The sequence below is a fragment of the Dreissena polymorpha genome, chromosome 3 (genome assembly GCF_020536995.1).
Source record: "Dreissena polymorpha isolate Duluth1 chromosome 3, UMN_Dpol_1.0, whole genome shotgun sequence".
Taxonomy (NCBI): Eukaryota; Metazoa; Mollusca; class Bivalvia; order Myida; family Dreissenidae; genus Dreissena; species Dreissena polymorpha.
The window spans coordinates 90412915-90430142 of NC_068357.1; the positions used below are offsets into that span (position 1 = coordinate 90412915).

The window sequence follows — 17228 nt, forward strand, 5'->3', positions numbered from 1 at the left end:
ATAAGCCCAGCCCACTAGTTAATGCAGGTTAACATTTTACCACCGCAAAATCAAGCAGTTGAGATCCGGCTTTTAACTTGACTTGACTCGAACAATGTGCGCCAAGATTTATCGAGATCAAATGACTCTCGAATTCTCTGTCCAATGCTCCCAATATCGTTTGCGTCACACCAGCGTATAATTATGAATTGTCGAAATATATCGGGGAAAAGAACACTATTCCGAAAATTATAACGCAGATCCGGTTTTAACAAACCGGAAGTCATATTTGTATCGCTTATGTTGACAACATTTTAAATTCCTTCGCGTTCTGTTACGAAACTAAGGTCACGGACAACGGAACGATAAGGTATTGTCTATTTATTTTATGATGTTATGTGTAATTTATAATTTGCGCCATGCCCACATTTGATCTGTTGAAGTGAAGAAATGCCGTGCATATTATAAATGTTCACCACGATCATCAGTATTCTTACTTACGTTAAACTTAAGGATTTGATTTGCAATGTCGCGAGGGCAGGCAACTCTGACCATTTACATTCCCCAAGTCAAGTGAACAAGTCTGCCCCAACAGTTCAATTTTATTTATATTTTAACTATTTCATTAGAAGATGAATTTCATCAAACATTTTGTGTTTATGTCATAGAAACTAGCCTTTTTATTGAAAAAAATATGCTATTTTAGAAATAATATATGGTACCATTGACCATTCCCTTGGCCTTGTATCGAGTGTTTGCTAATTTCGATCACTTTGTTTACATTAAGACAGTGATTTTTTTACCTCTGCATCCTGCGTCCTTGACGCAAAAAATTGTCGTAGACGCAAAGTTTAAGAATATGTGCATCCAGAGGACGCATGCTTTTTTCAAGTAACGAGTCCGTCGAAATTGTATTTGTTATTATTGCACTTTCTGCACGGGGTAAAATGTAGGTAAACACGGTGTTCAGTCAAAATTGCACTGCTCGTAATAATCGGATAATCAGTTGCTTAGAACCAATGAAATTTGTCGTTAGTAAACTGTCTAGGGGTAAGCAGTGTAGTAGTAAAAATTTACATTGTAAGTGACTTAGCGAATATCGTCTGCAAAAATGGGTCCAAAGCGAAAACACAATAGCGAAGGCCAGTGGATTTTATTCGGTTTTTTTTCAAAGCGATTCAAACGCATCTACAACGACAACCAGTACGACCGTTTCCAGCTAAGAACGACATAATGAAAATCGTTCTAAAAAAGCTAGAAAATAACAGACGGAATGCAGGCTTTTTCCGCCCTATGCCACGGGTCCGAAATTCGGCCCCATTCTCAATGCAAATCTGGTTGTTTTTTCCCAATTGAAAAACAAATTCTCAATTCAAAAAAAAAAAATTTTTTTTTTTACCTTAAAATATATAAGTTAACCTGATCCGGGGTAGAAAATAGAAAGTGTTGCATAATTAAATTATCTGTTACCTTGAATTTGTTTTAAAAACTGTAAAATATATTAATGCTTATTTAAGACTTTCCTTATTTTCCTCAAAATCCGGCGCTTCGCACGATTTTTTTCACCTCAAAAAAGGCCAGGCCTTTTCCCCAAATTCAGATTAAAAAACCTGCACTTATCTCACATGTTCATTATACTTTGTAAAATTTTAATGATAAGTTATCAAAAAAGTCGGTTTTTATACGCCCGTCTATGACGGGACGTATTATGGTATACCCCGCGTCCGTCTGTCCGTCCGTCCGTCCGTCCGTCTGTTAATGTCGTACGCTACGTCAAATATCCTTTGACAGATTTTCTTCAAATTTTAACACAATCTTAATATTGATAAACCCTGATCCCCTTTCGTTTTTGACGGAATTCTGAATTGTCGTTCCAGAGTTATGGGACTTTGTTCGTCAAAATTTCGTGATTTCATTGAATGTCCTACTGTAGCTCAAATATCCTTCGATGGATTTTTTTCAAATTTCAACACAATCTTAATATTGATAAACCCTGATCCCCTTTCGTTTTTGACGGAATTCTGAATTGTCGTTCCAGAGTTATGGGACTTTGTTCGTCAAAATTTCGTGATTTCATTGAATGTCCTACTGTAGCTCAAATATCCTTCGATGGATTTTTTTCAAATTTCAACACAATCTTAATATTGATAAACCCTGATCCCCTTTCGTTTTTGACGGAATTCTGAATTGTCGTTCCAGAGTTATGCGACTTTGTTCGTCAAAATTTCGTGATTTCCATGCTCATGTACTTATAAAATAAACCATGTATTCAAATACAAATAAACTGAAGTAAAAAAATGATTCAAAGGGTTATTTATTACCTTACTACTTCATTGGCGAACGACGGGCGTATCATGCGCTCATGGCGCAGCTTTTATTACCAGTTAATGGCTTCTTTGAAATATAAGAAACACTATTTACATGCGATAATTTTTCCCAATTGAGCCAATTTTGCGAATACTTTTTCCCCAAAATGGGGGTTTTCACGACGCGAAATTCCCAAAATTCCAGTGTGGCGTATTCCCAAAATGGAGTGGAAAAAGCCTGGAATGGTAAAAACTGTTTAGCTGGCTTGCCTTTGATGAGTGCTCAAACAGTTTATATTGTAAATTATGCACTGATGCTAAAAAGTTAAATGGCATGACTAAAAGTGCACAATGCACAAATTTTCAGCAATCAACTCTAACAAGACATGCTTCTTTGCCCGAGCACAAAATGTTAATTGAAGCACCCGTCTTGCAAAAAGACCTAAGTGTATGTTTTAAATGCCTTGTGCGTGATAACTAGTCAGCATATTTGTAATTGCCGACATTACATGTATGTGTTATGCTCTTTCTTTGCTAAGAGACCATTTAAAGCCTGGTTACTGCTTCTCATTTGTTATGTGTGTGTGTTTTGTTGCTAAATTCATCAATGGACAATACTTGGGACTCACACTTTCAGTTTGGGACTCACACATTTTTAGTCCAGCGAGTCCCAGGACTCGCATATATTAAATTGTAAAAAATAACTGTTAAGAACGCAGCTGTTGCGAGGAGGCCGTTAGAATAATCAAGAATGCGTCTCAATTTGTTTCGTTCTTTTATTTCTTGATTGATCATAATGTAATAGGGTGATTATATTGTCATAGGGTGATTACATCGATTTTATATTTTAAAAGTTCCAAGCCACTATCTTTAAGTAGGCATAGTCAATTGGTATTAGTATTGTAGTTGTAGTATTGATAGTGTTTAACCACTATTGTTATACTTCATGCTAACACCGTTTATGCGCACAAGCACGTGATTGATAATCCTTTGTGCGCCACTGTCCAAAAACGATAGCGACGGTCAGATAGCTAGATGCCATTTGAATGTGCTGATTAAGCAGTTGTTTATAAATACATCTGCAGGTGTTTCATATTATTTCATATTATTATTATTATTATTATAATTATTGTTATTATTGTTATTATTATTATTGTTAATATATTGAAATGATATTGTGTGATTAAACATGTCGATGCGGTTGAATTGTTTGCATTGTTATGTTTGCTATATTGAAATGATTTATCATCTATTTCTTGACATTGATCCATTTATCTTTATATAATAATTAAATGCTATTGTTGCAGATTAATTCATATTTATTGTCTGCACGGGAAAATTACAGATTGAAACATCAAACGTTGTTGGTAATCATTCTCCACCCACTACGGCTGGCGAGGCCGACAACAATAACGACAATGACAAATATGACGACTAGCATTGACCATTATCTACAAATTACAATTAATGAAATAAACAATAAAAATAAAATGAATAATAAGATCATATTACAACAGATAATTATGCTAATCAACGTATAATATAATAGTCAATAAGTGTTTTTTGAGTTAAGTGCGTCTGAACGGTTAGAAAAATGTCGGATCAGTGTGGGGACTTCATATTTCAAATGCGCTGTTGCACTTTACTGAAAAAATACTTATTAAAGTCTTATTTGTTTTAAAAGATCATGATACCTATAGCAAACTCTTACGAATGAGCGGGCCTCCACTTTATCCCATTAAAAATGGTGAAATATTTAAAAGGAGATCCTTACAAATGTTAACTGAGTCGCGCTTTATTCTCCCAACACAGATCCGAAAAAGTCACGTGGTATAGGCACCGTGAGTATTGGTGCAGGAAAAACAAAAATGTATGATGTTATATAGTGCCATATTTTAGAAGGCTTTCAATTAAAAAGATAGGTGGATAACACGTTTTGAGATTGAACAACTATTTTAAAGCATGTATATGCATACGTGAATGACATGACAAGTCATATGGTAATCAAGATATATCATGATCTAAGGAATAGTGAAGTGCCACTTGTGTAACCTCTTTAAAAGCTTAAAAGCCCCCATTTTTTACTTATTCTTGATGAAACATGGTTAGAAAATTGATCTTTACAATATCAAGGCCATGATTGAATCTGAGTCAAGTGTGGTCAAAAACAAGTTCACCTGGTCAAGTCTACCAGCGTTTGGTGTACCTTGATCTTGGGTGAGCACTTAAGGTCCATCTTGGCCCTCTTGTTAAAGTCAAGTGCAATGCCCATTTAACCTTTTAGGTTTAACATAATGTTATATTATACATCACTAGTTTTCCGCTGCCTGTCAACAAGAAGTGAGCCATGCACCACACAGCTTGCTGGAAATGACGGTGTTGACCAACTTGAGGCCAACTATATGTCTTGCCTGCTTCGCTAGATCTGCTAACCTTATATTGACCAGGTATTCAAATTTTAGTAAATTACAGAAATTAAGAATGAAATGAAGGGTGAGTGGATTGTCAGGCCTACTGTCTATAAAAAAAACGAGACCTGTGAATGATACAGGAGATTGATTTTCAACTAGCATAATAAAACTAAAGTTTCTATCGTGAAAGTTTTATCATCACTTAACACTTTACCACTTGGATATGTATTGTGACACATTTGTAGTCCCTCAGAAAGTTAATTTTAATGTAAGACTTTTCTTACTAGATTCAAGTGTTTAAAGGGGCCTTTTCATAGATTTTGGCGTGTTTTGAAGTTTGTCATTAAATGCTTTATATTGATAAATGTAAACATTGGATCTAAAAAGCTCCAGTAAAAAATCAAGAATAAAATTTAAAAGAGGGAAAAAAAGTAGCCCGCCACAGGGCTCGAACCAGTGACCCCCGGAGTCCTGGAGTAAAAACCAATTAAACCACTCAGCCATCCTGTCAACTATGTACGAGTGACGTATTTTATACTTTATATAAGCAATCTTCGTAGTTTCACAAAATAAAACGACAACAACAGGACTCTCCAAATTATTCAATCGTTTCACGTTGCAACGCTTCATAATTTTCAGGTTTTTAAATCGTCAAAAGATGCATATAATGGCTATATTAGACCAAAGTAATGCTTCAGTATTTCTGTTTTCTCACAAATATAAGAACTAAACCGAAAATTTTCGAATCTGAAATAACTTTTTTCAATTTTGTCAATTTACCAAAACGTGAAAAGATCCCTTTAAGGCTTCATTTCCAATAACATACTGATGAGCAGCAAACAGCATAAAACCTGAACAGACTGCGAGTTACTGGCAGGCTTTTTCTGGTTTTATGCTGTTTCAGTTTGCACATACTGGTAGCTATTTTCACTTTGCTTCTGAGTGGGAAAGTTAAGATGCCATGTTAAATTAGCAAGCTTTATTATATAAGCCTTTGTCAGTAAGAATAATTATAATCCAGTTTGAATTATGGATCGTGTATGTTACAACATTTTATATCATAAGTATAAGCAAAAATAATTATGTATTATTAAATATAAGCCTTGTTTTAGTATACATTGTGATTCTAGTTTGTATTGCAGTGCTCCAGCTAGGATTTAAAAAGGGCAGGGGGGGGCTTTTTTTGTCAAAAGGGCACTTTGGAAATGCAGTATTTTGTCAAAAGGGCACTTTTGAGCATGCAGGCATTTCTGGGATGTTTCCTCTTGCATGTTAATTTATATGTTATTAATAATTGTTAAAATATATAATTCCCATTATTTTCAAACCATTCAAATATCATGTCTACAATGAGGAATAAATTTATAACAATGTAATAAGAGATTTATTAATCTCTTCAATTTAGGCCTAGCTGGAGTACTGAATTGTATATGATAGAAAAACTCAAGTTAATCTTGTTTGTTTTCAGAACTGCTACTCATTACGCTGTGCTTGGTGTATCCCAAAATGCGACGCAGAAACAGATAAGGGAAGCATACATTGAGCTGTCAAAAAAAGTGAGATGAAAAAATCTGCATCCTTCTGGTTTACAATTATTAGTAGATATGTGCTTGTAATGCCATATATTGCATTCTTTTATTGGCCAAAATGGGACATTTCATGATTTTTTTTGCTAATTTGAACTCATGGCCGGACATTTCAAAATGATATTTCATTCCAGTGGCAGTAATGCATGCTTATCACAAACCACCTGCATTTGAGCTCACCTGAGCACACCATTTTTAGCTCATCTATTTTTTGAAAAAAAATAAGCTATTGTCATCACGTCGGTGTCGGCGTCCGGTTAAGTTTTGCGTTTAGGTACACTTTTCTCATAAAGTATCAATGCTATTGCATTCAAACTTGGTACACTTACTAACTATTATGAGGGGACTGGGCAGGCAAAGTTAGATTATTCTGGCTTGCATTTGGCAGAATAATATGCCCTTTTTATGTCCCCCACTATAGTAGTGGGGGACATATTGTTTTTGCCCTGTCTGTTGGTTGGTCTGTTGGTTGGTTGGTTGGTTGTTTTGCGCCAACTTTAACATTTGCAATAACTTTTGCAATGTTGCAGATAGCAACTTGATATTTGGCATGCATATGTATCTCATGGAGCTGCACATTTTGAGTGGTGAAAGGTCAAGGTCATCCTTCAAGGTCAAAGGTCAAATATATGGGTCAAAATCGCTCATTTAATGTACACTTTTGCAATATTTCAATAATTAAGATAGCAACTTGATATTTGGCATGCTCATGGAGCTGCACATTTTGAGTGGTGAAAGGTCAAGGTCATCCTTCAAGGTCAAAGGTCAAATATATGGGTCAAAATCGCTCATTTAATGTACACTTTTTTGCAATATTTCAATATTCAAGATAGCAACTTGATATTTGGCATGCATGTGTTTCTCCTGGAGCTGCACATTTTGAGTGGTGAAAGGGCAAGGTCATCCTTCAAAGGCAAAGGTCAAATATATGTGGCCAAAATCGCTCATTTGATGAGTACTTTTGCAATATTGAAGATAGCAACTTAATATTTGGCATGCATGTGTATCTCATGGAGCTGCACATTTTGAGTGGTGAAAGGTCAAGGTCATCCTTCAAGGTCAAATATATGGGTCAAAATTGCTCATGTAATGTCACTTCTGCAATATTGAAGCTAGCAATTTTATATTTGACATGCACGTGTATCTCATGGAGCTGCACATTTTGAGTGGTGAAAGGTCAAGGTCATCCTCCAAGGTCAAACGTCATATACGGGGACATAGTGTTTCACAAACACATCTTTTTATACTTAGAAAATTGAAAATTTTGGTTAAGTTTTGTGTTTAGGTCCATTTTATTCCTTAAGTATCAAAGCTATTGCTTTCATACTTGCAACACTTACAAACTATCATAAGGGGACTGTGCAGGCAAAGTTATGTAACTCTGACTAGCATTTTGACAGAATAATGTGTCCTTTTTATACTTAGAAAATTGAAAATTTGGTTAAGTTTTGTGTTAAGGTCCACTTTTTTCCTAAAGTATCAAAGCCATTGCTTTCATACTTGCAACTTTAACTAACTATCGTAAGGGGACTGTGCAGGCAAAGTGATGTAACTTTGACTGGCATTTTGATGGAATTATGTGCCCTTTTTATACTTAGAAAATTGAAAATTTGGTTAAGTTTTGTGTTTAGGTCCACTTTTTTCCTTAAGTATCAAAGCCATTGCTTTCATACTTGCAACACTTACTAACTATCGTAAGGGGACTGTGCAGGCAATGTTATGTAACTCTGACTGGCACTTTGACGGAATTATGGGCCCTTTATACTTGAAAATTTGGTTGAGTTTTGTGTTTTGGTCCACTTTACCCCTAAAGTATCATAGATATTGCTTTCATACTTGGAACACTCGCAAACTATCATAAGGGGACAGTAAAGGACAAGTTGCATAACTCTGGTTGTCATTTTTACGGAATTATGGCCCTTTTTTGACTTAGTAACTTTGAATATATGGTTACATTTTGTGTTTAGATCCACTTTACTTTTAAAGTATCAAGGCTATTGCTTTTAAACTTTAAATACTTTCATGCTATCATGAGGGTACTGTACCTGGCAAGTTGAATTTCACCTTGACCTTTGAATGACCATGACCCCCCCCCCCAATCCCGCCTCAATCCCCCCATTATTTTTTTTTAATTAAAGATCATCTAATAAATGACCACCACACCCTCACACTATACCCCACACCCCAAAAAAATAATTTTTATGCCCCTGGGTAGGGTGGCATTTAGCAGTTGAACTGTCCGTCAGTGTCAGTCTGTCTTTCCGTCCGAAAAAAACATTGGCCATAACTTTTTCAATATTGAAGATAGCAACTTGATATTTGGCATGCTTGTGTATCTTATGGAGCTGAACATTTGAAGTGGTGAAAGGTGAAGGTGAAGGTCATCCTTTAAGGTCGAATGTCAAATATATGGCGTCTGTCCGTCCGAAAACTTTAACATTGGCCATAACTTTTTATGTCCTTCGAAGAAGAGGGGGTATATTGCTTTGCACATGTCGGTCGGTCTGTCGGTCGGTCCGTCCACCAGGTGGTTTCCGGATGATAACTCAAGAACGCTTGGGGCTAGGATCATGAAACTTCATGGGTACATTGATCATGACTCGTAGATGACCCCTATTGATTTTGAGGTCAAAGGTCAAGGTCACGGTGACCCGAAATAGTAAAATGGTTTCCGGATGATAACTCAAGAACGCTAAGGCCTAGGATCATGAAACTTGATAGGTAAATTGATCATGACTCGCAGTTGACCCCTATCGATTTTCAGGTCACAAGGTCAAAGGTCAAGGTCACAGTGACCCGAAATAGTAAAATGGTTTCCGGATGATAACTCAAGAACGCTTAGGCCTAGGATCATGAAACTTGATAGGTAGATTGATCAAGACTCGCAGATGACCCCTATTTATTTTCAGGTCACTATGTCAAAGGTCAAGGTCACAGTGACCCGAAATAGTAAATGGTTTCCGGATGATAACTCAAGAAAGCTTATGCCTAGGATCATGAAACTTTGTAGGTAGATTGATAATGGCTTGCAGATGACCCCTATTGATTTTCAGGTCACTAGGTCAAAGGTCAAGGTCACGGTGACCGGAAATAGTAAAATGGTTTCCGGATGATTACTGAAGAACGCTTATTCCTAGTTTATATTGAAGATAGCAACTTGATATTTGGCATGCATGTGTATCTCATGAAGCTGCACATTTTGAGTGGTGGAAGGTCAAGGTCATTCTTCAAGGTAAAAAAAATAAAATAAAATTCAAAGCGGCGTTCTCATGAAGCTGCACATTTTGAGTGGTGGAAGTTCAAGGTCATCCTTCAAGGTCAAGGTCATCCTTCAAGGTCAAAGGTAAAAAAATAATCAAAATAATCACCACTCTAAAGGCCACATTTACGTCATTGATCTTGATGAGACTTGGTAAGAATTTTTAACCAGGTTTTCCGAAGGAAAAAACTGGTTATTAGATTGGCGAATGCGGGCGGGCTGGCTGGCGGGCTGGCGGAATAAGCTTGTCCGGGCCATAACTATGTCGTTCATTGTCAGATTTTAAAATCATTTGGCACATTTGTTCACCATCATTGGACGGTGTGTCGCGCGAAATAATTACGTCGATATCTCCAAGGTCAAGGTCGCACTTTGAGTTCAAAGGTCAAAAATGGCCATAAATGAGCTTGTCCGAGCCATAACTATGTCGTTCATCGTCAGATTTTAAAATCATTTGGCACATTTGTTCACCATCATTGGACGGTGTGTCGCGCGAAATAATTACGTCGATATCTCCAAGGTCAAGGTCACACTTTGAGTTCAAAGGTCAAAAATGGCCATAAATGAGCTTGTCCTGGCCATAACTATGTCATTCATTGTGAGATTTTAAAATCATTTGGCACATTTGTTCACCATCATGGGACGGTGTGTCCCACGAAAGAATCACGTCAATATCTCCAATGTCAAGGTCGCCACGACTAAAAATAGATTTAAAAAAAAAAAAACTTACAAAGGGGGTTCATTTTTTTTGGTCATTTCAAAAGTTCAGTTTGAGTTTTCTCCCTTTATCATATTTTTTTTTCACAATGAAAACCTGGTTTTGTGACAATTTTGTCCCTTGTTATCTTGATAATTTATGAGCTGCATTTGAATCTGGGTCATTTGAGTCAAAAACTCTAGCCTCTAGGTCACCTGGTCGAAGCTATGAAAAACCTTTTTTACTCTAGAAACCACTTTAATCACTCAATCTTGATTAGGCTTGGTCTGAATGTTAATGGTTAAAATATCTGGGCTGAATTTGAGATTGGGTCACTGAGTTAAAACAAGGTAACCTCGTCAAATTTAAGACAAACACTGTTACCACTCTTGAGACCACATTTATGACTTAACCTTGAAGAAACTGGTCAGTATGTTTATCTTTACAATATCTTGTATGAATTTGAATCTGTGTAAAGTGCGTCCCAAAACTATGTCACATAAATGAGGAAACATTTGTTACCACTCTAGACAGCACAATATTGACTCAATATGATAAAAGCTCATCAACATAATCTTGGAGATCTCCAGGCCAGGTTTGAATCTGGGTCACGTGAGTTCAAAAACTTGTCACCAGGCGAAGTCGTTGACAAGCGTTGTAAATTGAACTCAGGTTCAGGGCTTTCCACAGGCCGCTCGCATTTCGAAATCAGAGTCCCCGGGGCGCTTGGAATTTTCTGAGCAGTGTATTTTTCAGTAAAAGAAAGTGGAGATTGTCAAAAAAAAATCAATGTTTCTCTATCAGTGTATCAATATACCCTGTTTTAAAAGAGCACTCCGTACCTACTTTCACAAGTAATTGCCATTAACACCACATGGGGAAATGGATAATCCACTGATAAGACGCGCATATCGATTATTCTAGCCACATTACACAGTCATTTAAATGCTGACAAGGATGTATCAGGTATCTTTCCAGTCGTCTAACTGTGATGTTCATCGTCCAATCGGTTTACGCAAATGCTTATGAGGGCGGGGTTAACTATCGAGCATTATTTTTTATTGACGTTGGGCACGAAGTAAGAGTTTATCGCAGCCTGATTAGCTGTACCATTATTAGTTGTACCATTTGCGTAATATAAAACCGGTAACTAGTACAGTACAGTACATTATAGACGGTTTTGGGCATCATCATCATCACACCTTTTTACTGTAAACAGGTGTTACCTATGACTCATAATTAATACATGAAATTAATTGCAAGTGGTAAAACAATTAATTACTTATAGCGAGTAAGTTGTGCAAATAACTCCCGGTTACAATTATGCCATAACAATTTAAATCCAGTACATGTATATTTCATCATGTCTATTTATAGAACTGATTCACCACGTTTTTCTGACATTAATTTGACACGTTACGCGCTTTTACAAATTTTCGTGGATTAATTATGCACACTTCTAAATGTTTCGTCCGATAATCGATACTTAGAAGACTGATTATGGCAACCGGCCGTAATCCTCGTGGACAACGTGAATTTCATGCATAATTCCGCCCAAACATTTATTCAACTCGTAAAGTGTTTAAATAAATTATCGTTGAATTCATAACGCAACTGTTTATATTTATTGAAATCTCAAATGGGAATAATTAAATTTGTAATCCGAAACCCATTCCTGTAAGTCGATGTTAACGTGTTTTAATCCGAAACACACTTCGGAATGTAAATGTTACCGCAACGTTAAAATATTCTTGCTTCAAATAAGCAGTGCAAATTTATTTTGTGTCGAATCTTTTTCTCAATTAAAAAGAGCGCAAAATTTATGCAGCATGTACAACGTTGCGTCATTTGCATAGAAAGCGTGCATGTATTGAGCGTTTTAACAAGCACACAACACGTCAGGAGATTGACGCATGTTCAGTAACTTCAGAGGCAATATTTTATCAAATCTATAAATAGTCACTTAAAATTGATTTGATACTATAGAAAAATGGCAAGGTTTGTGTTAAAGAAACAATTGATAGCTTTTATTGTAAATATTAACCAGAAAGTGATTTATAAAAACGGAATAAACGGGATTATCGGGTAATTAATAGAAACTTGAAAAGTAGTAAGTTTACAGTAATCAGGATTTTACTATCTGTGCGGGAAAGTTTTAAAACAATTAAACAATATAAAAAATTATATATATTTTTAAATGACTGGGGGATTTTCTTGAAGACTCATAGCGCACCAAATGACGTCTTTTGACGCTGTTTTTATGCTCCCCCAAAAAATTTTAGGGGGTAGCATATAGTCGCCGCTTCGTCTGTCCGTGTGTCCGTCCGTCTGTCCGTGCACAATTTTTGTCCGGGCTATTTCTCAGCAACTAATTACTGGAATTCAATTAAACTTTATGGGAAGCTTCACTACCAAAAGGAGATGTGCATATTATCAGCTGGTTCTGGTCGGATGATTTTTCACAGAGTTATGGCCCTTTGAAATTTCCATTAACTGTACATATAGTGCAATTCTTGTCCGGGCTATTTCTCAGCAACTAATGACCGGAATTCAATTAAACTTTATGGGAAGCTTCACTACCAAGAGGAGATGTGCATATTATGAGGGGGTTCTGGTCGGATGATTTTTCACAGAGTTATGGCCCTTTGAAATTTTCCATTAACTGTACATATAGTGCAATTCTTGTCCTGGCTATTTCTCAGCAACTAATGACCGGAATTCAATGAAACTTTATGGGAAGCTTCACTACCGAGAGGAGATGTGCATACTATCAGCCGATTCTGGTCGGATGATTTTTCCCAGAGTAATGGCCCTTTGAAATTTTCCATTGTACATATAGTGCAATTCTTGTCCGGGATATTCCTCAGTAACTTATTACGGGAATTAAATGAAACTTTATGGAAAGCTTCACTACCAACAGGAGATGAGCATATTATCAGCCGGTTATGGTCGGATGATTTTTCACAGAGTTATAGCCCTTTGAAATTTTCTATAAACTGTACATATAGTGCAATTCTTGTCCGGGCTATTTCTCCCCAACTACTGACTGGAATACAATGAAGCTTTATGGGAAGCTTAACTACCTTGAGGAGATGCGCATGTTATTAGTGGGTTCTAGTTAGATAATTTATTTAGAGAGTTATGGCCCTCTGAAATTTTTAAGTTGCTAAACCATCCATCGTATTATTTTGTCCAAAGTTATGCCCCTAAAGACGTTTCCTTTTATCTAAAGAATATATAGTGCAATATTGTGACAAAAAAACTTTGGGGAGCATCACCCATCTCCGACGGTTTCTCGTTCTTTGAGTTATAACGCACCACAGAACGTAAATTGATACGTTAAATTTTTAAAAAATCAAAGTCGGGATGGAACATCCCTCCCGAACCACCCCTATCAGCTCCGGGGCGCCTGACAAAAATCCTGTGGAAAGCACTGAGGTTAGCTATTCAGGACCATGATGGCCATATGATTTTCAAATGGGAGAAGCCCTGTAATTTTTTTTGTTGCAAGGAGGGCCTATACCGCAAATTGAAAGATGTGTGAAATACAGGGACCAGCTGGCATGTGCACTTGTATGCCAATTGGAAAACATAAATACCACACATTACATATCCCTATCAACACTAATATTTTGTTATTATTATTTAAAAACATTGCTGTACACTTTTCAATATGGAATATTCCAACAATAAACAACATAAATATTGAAATGTATAAATTTAGATCAGAACATTCTGTTGGCATTTAAATATTCTAATATTAGTTAACTCAGTCTCTCCTATAAATGACTTCTCAGACATTTTTTCGAATGCAGGCCCTGAAAGAAAGACTGCCAGTGGTTACCGTATGACAACAACATAATAAATTATCTTATGTGACCATACAATTTTTCAGCATCACCCGGATCAAAACAAGGACAAGGAGCAGATTAGCCATGAAAAATTCCAGAAGATCAATGAAGCATACAGTGTGTTGAGTAAGGATGTTTCAAGGCGCGAGTATGATAGAACTTTATTGAACACTGCCGGCACGTTTCACACGCGCACACGGACACATAGTAGTGCCCCATATAACGCAGCTAGTCAACAGAGGTACCAGGATCCAAGGTACCAGGATCCATTTAACGAGGAGAGCTACAATTATCGAAGGGAGTGGACTGGCAAAGAGTGGGAGGAATATAACAGGGAGAGGTAGGGCATTGTAGCTCATTTACAATTTGTACATTCACTCTAGTAGGCACTTAACTCAGAGACTTTTGGATTTTGAATGTTTATCAGTTAAGGCTGAGTAATCTTTTGAAAAATATATCATTATTACATTTGTTAATTTGAAAGGGAATGGTTTTCAGATTGTTGTTGTTTGTTTTCAAGCGGAAATTCCAATAAATGTTATAAATAACAAAACAATCATATTTGTTGAAGTCAAAAGAAATAATATTAGCAGGAAAATAGTTATATTAAAAAGTTTGTCTTTACCAAGATTTTAATCCTCTATATTAGGTCCCAAAGCTAAAAGCTACCATTACACCACTGAGATTTCAAATATGAATGATGTATTTTAAGCCATTAGTCAATTCACAAATATTACTAATTATCTTTACGTAGGCTTTTAAAAGTTAAGTGACATTCTTTTTGCCTTAACTAAATGATATTTGTAACATTCTATTTAATGGGGAGTGTTAATTTGCCCATATATATATATAATCTGTTTTAAATACATGAATTTATTTTTCATTTTTCCAAACTTTGAGCATGTCTTGTGAAGGTTACTTAAAACCTTTTAATCTTACATGTAGCTCAATGGCAGGAAAAGCAAAAGGGTTATTTTAACTTTTGCGTGTTAATAACCTGGGTAGATTCAGTACTTGGTGTCTTTTGGGGAGATCTATAAAAATGCTCCAACAATTGGGAGTGAACCTGTGTCCACCTGGTTACTTGACGAGTACTGTATCCATTTGGGCATTGCAAATGGTTTATTGTCCCCTACCGGTTTCACCAGAGGGGACTTATGGTTTGCGCTCTGTCAGTCTGTCTGTCCGTCAGTCAGTCAGTCACACTTTTCTGGATCCTGCGATAACTTGAAAAGTTCTTAATATTTTTTCATGAAACTTGCAACATGGATAGATGGCAATATGGACATTATGCATGTCATTTCATTTTGTTCCTACGTCAAAAATTGTGGTTGCTATGGCAACAAAAATAATAATCTGAAAATGGTGGAATTTCTGACAATGGTGGAGCCGGTAGAGGACCATATTGCTTGACAATAGCCTTGTTAAATTAATTTTAAATCATCTCTCTAAGATGATTTTATTTTGATATAAATGTTTGCATACAGGTATTTATGCCTGAATATTGTGAATATTAAGGGTTTTCAGGGTTATTATGTTTCCAGTATGTGTAATTTCTTCAAAGAAAACAACGAAGTTAAGTATTGTATAATTTAGTCCTATTGGCAAATCTTGGCTAAAACATATATGATGTCTGATTTTTAAAAAAATGCATGTATAGACTTTGCTTTACAGTTACAACATTCTTCCACTGAGTATGAATTCTACTTGTTTTGTTATAAAGCAGTTCAACATGTTTCATCTCCACTGAACCTTGTAGACAAAAACAAGCGTACGGGCAGTATGGAAATAGACAGGAGCCATTTGGCAAAGCTGTTTCCAGATTCCTACAGTCCTCCGGCCTGGCTTTGTTTTGGACTGTTATGACACTCATTCTCACACTTTGCTTCGAACTACCTGAGGATCGTCCAATTGAAAATCGCAATTACGTTCTCAACTATGGTCCCTCAAAAGATAGCGATTTCGCTAGGTGTGCTCTAGGCTCTTTAGTGTTGACCTCTGATGACTGGTTTTGACCAGTAGGCAGTACTGACTGCAAGCCTATGCAATAGTCAGTAGACTGGTCACTTAGCCTTTCATAGACTTTTTATGCCCCCCTTTGAAGAAGAGGGGGTTTATTGTTTTGCTCATGTTGGTCCGTCCGTCCACCAGATGGTTTTCGGATGATAACTCCAGAACGTTTAGGACTTCATAGGTACATTGATCATGACTGGCAGATGACCCCTATTAATTTTCAGGTCACTAGGTAAAAGGTCAAGGTCACAGTGACTCGAAATACGAAAATGGTTTCCGGATGATAACTCAAGAACGCTTGGGCCTAGGATCATGAAACTTCATAGGTAGATTGATCATGACTGGCAGATGACCCCTATTGATTTTCAGGTCAAAAGTCAAGGTCACAGTGACTCGAAATAGTAAAATGGTTTCTGGATGATAACTCAAGAATGCTTAGGCCTAGGATCATGAAACTTCATAGGTAGATTGATCATGATTGGCAGATGACCCCTATTGATTTTCAGGTCACTAGGTCAAAGGTCAAGGTCTCAGTGACTAGAAACAGTAAAATGGTTTCCGGATGATAACTCAAGAATGCTTACATCTAGGATCATGAAACTTCAAAGGTACATTGATCATGACTGGCGGATGACCCCTAATGATTTTCAGGTCACTAGGTCAAAGGTCAAGGTCACTGTGACTCGAAACAGTAAAATGGTTTGCGGATGATAACTCAAGAATTATAAGGCCTAGGATCATGAAACTTCAATGATACATTGATCATCAATGGCAGATGACCCCTATTGATTTTCAGGTCACTAGGTCAAAGGTCAAGGTCACAGTAACAAAAACCGTAGTCACACAATGGCTGCCACTACAACTGACAGCCCATCTGGTGGGCATGCATGTTTTACAAACAGCCCTTGTTTTGGTGGTCAAACATGCAGTGTTGGAAGAAAAAGATATATTTGTTTTATGGGGTCGCTAAAGTTTTATAAAACATGTGTGAAAAATGCATTTATTAAGGATATGAATTATATTTTTAAATGGAAGTTTCTATTTGTCTAAACCGCTGTCTGTTAACGGTATTCTAAAATGACAGTCGATAAACCATTGTCAGACCTCTACCTCTTGATTCAAGCAG

The 17228-nt window shown here is 36.6% G+C and overlaps 1 protein-coding gene across 21 annotated transcripts in view; it reads left to right on the plus strand.

Annotated features, from left to right (window-relative positions):
- The first annotated feature begins 243 nt into the window (after positions 1 to 243).
- Positions 244 to 17228, plus strand: part of LOC127875259 (uncharacterized) — a 46627-nt gene continuing 29642 nt past the window's right edge. For 20 of the 21 annotated variants that reach the window (XM_052420192.1, XM_052420199.1, XM_052420202.1 and 17 more), the window contains exons 1-4: positions 244 to 349; positions 4602 to 4732; positions 6165 to 6252; positions 14134 to 14429. In XM_052420192.1, the coding sequence (XP_052276152.1) occupies positions 4656 to 4732; positions 6165 to 6252; positions 14134 to 14429 (461 nt within the window). In that variant the 5' untranslated portion in view covers positions 244 to 349; positions 4602 to 4655. Of the gene's footprint in view, positions 350 to 4601; positions 4733 to 6164; positions 6253 to 14133; positions 14430 to 15848; positions 16059 to 17228 lie in introns of all 21 variants that reach the window. The other variant, XM_052420194.1, reaches the window with a different exon arrangement.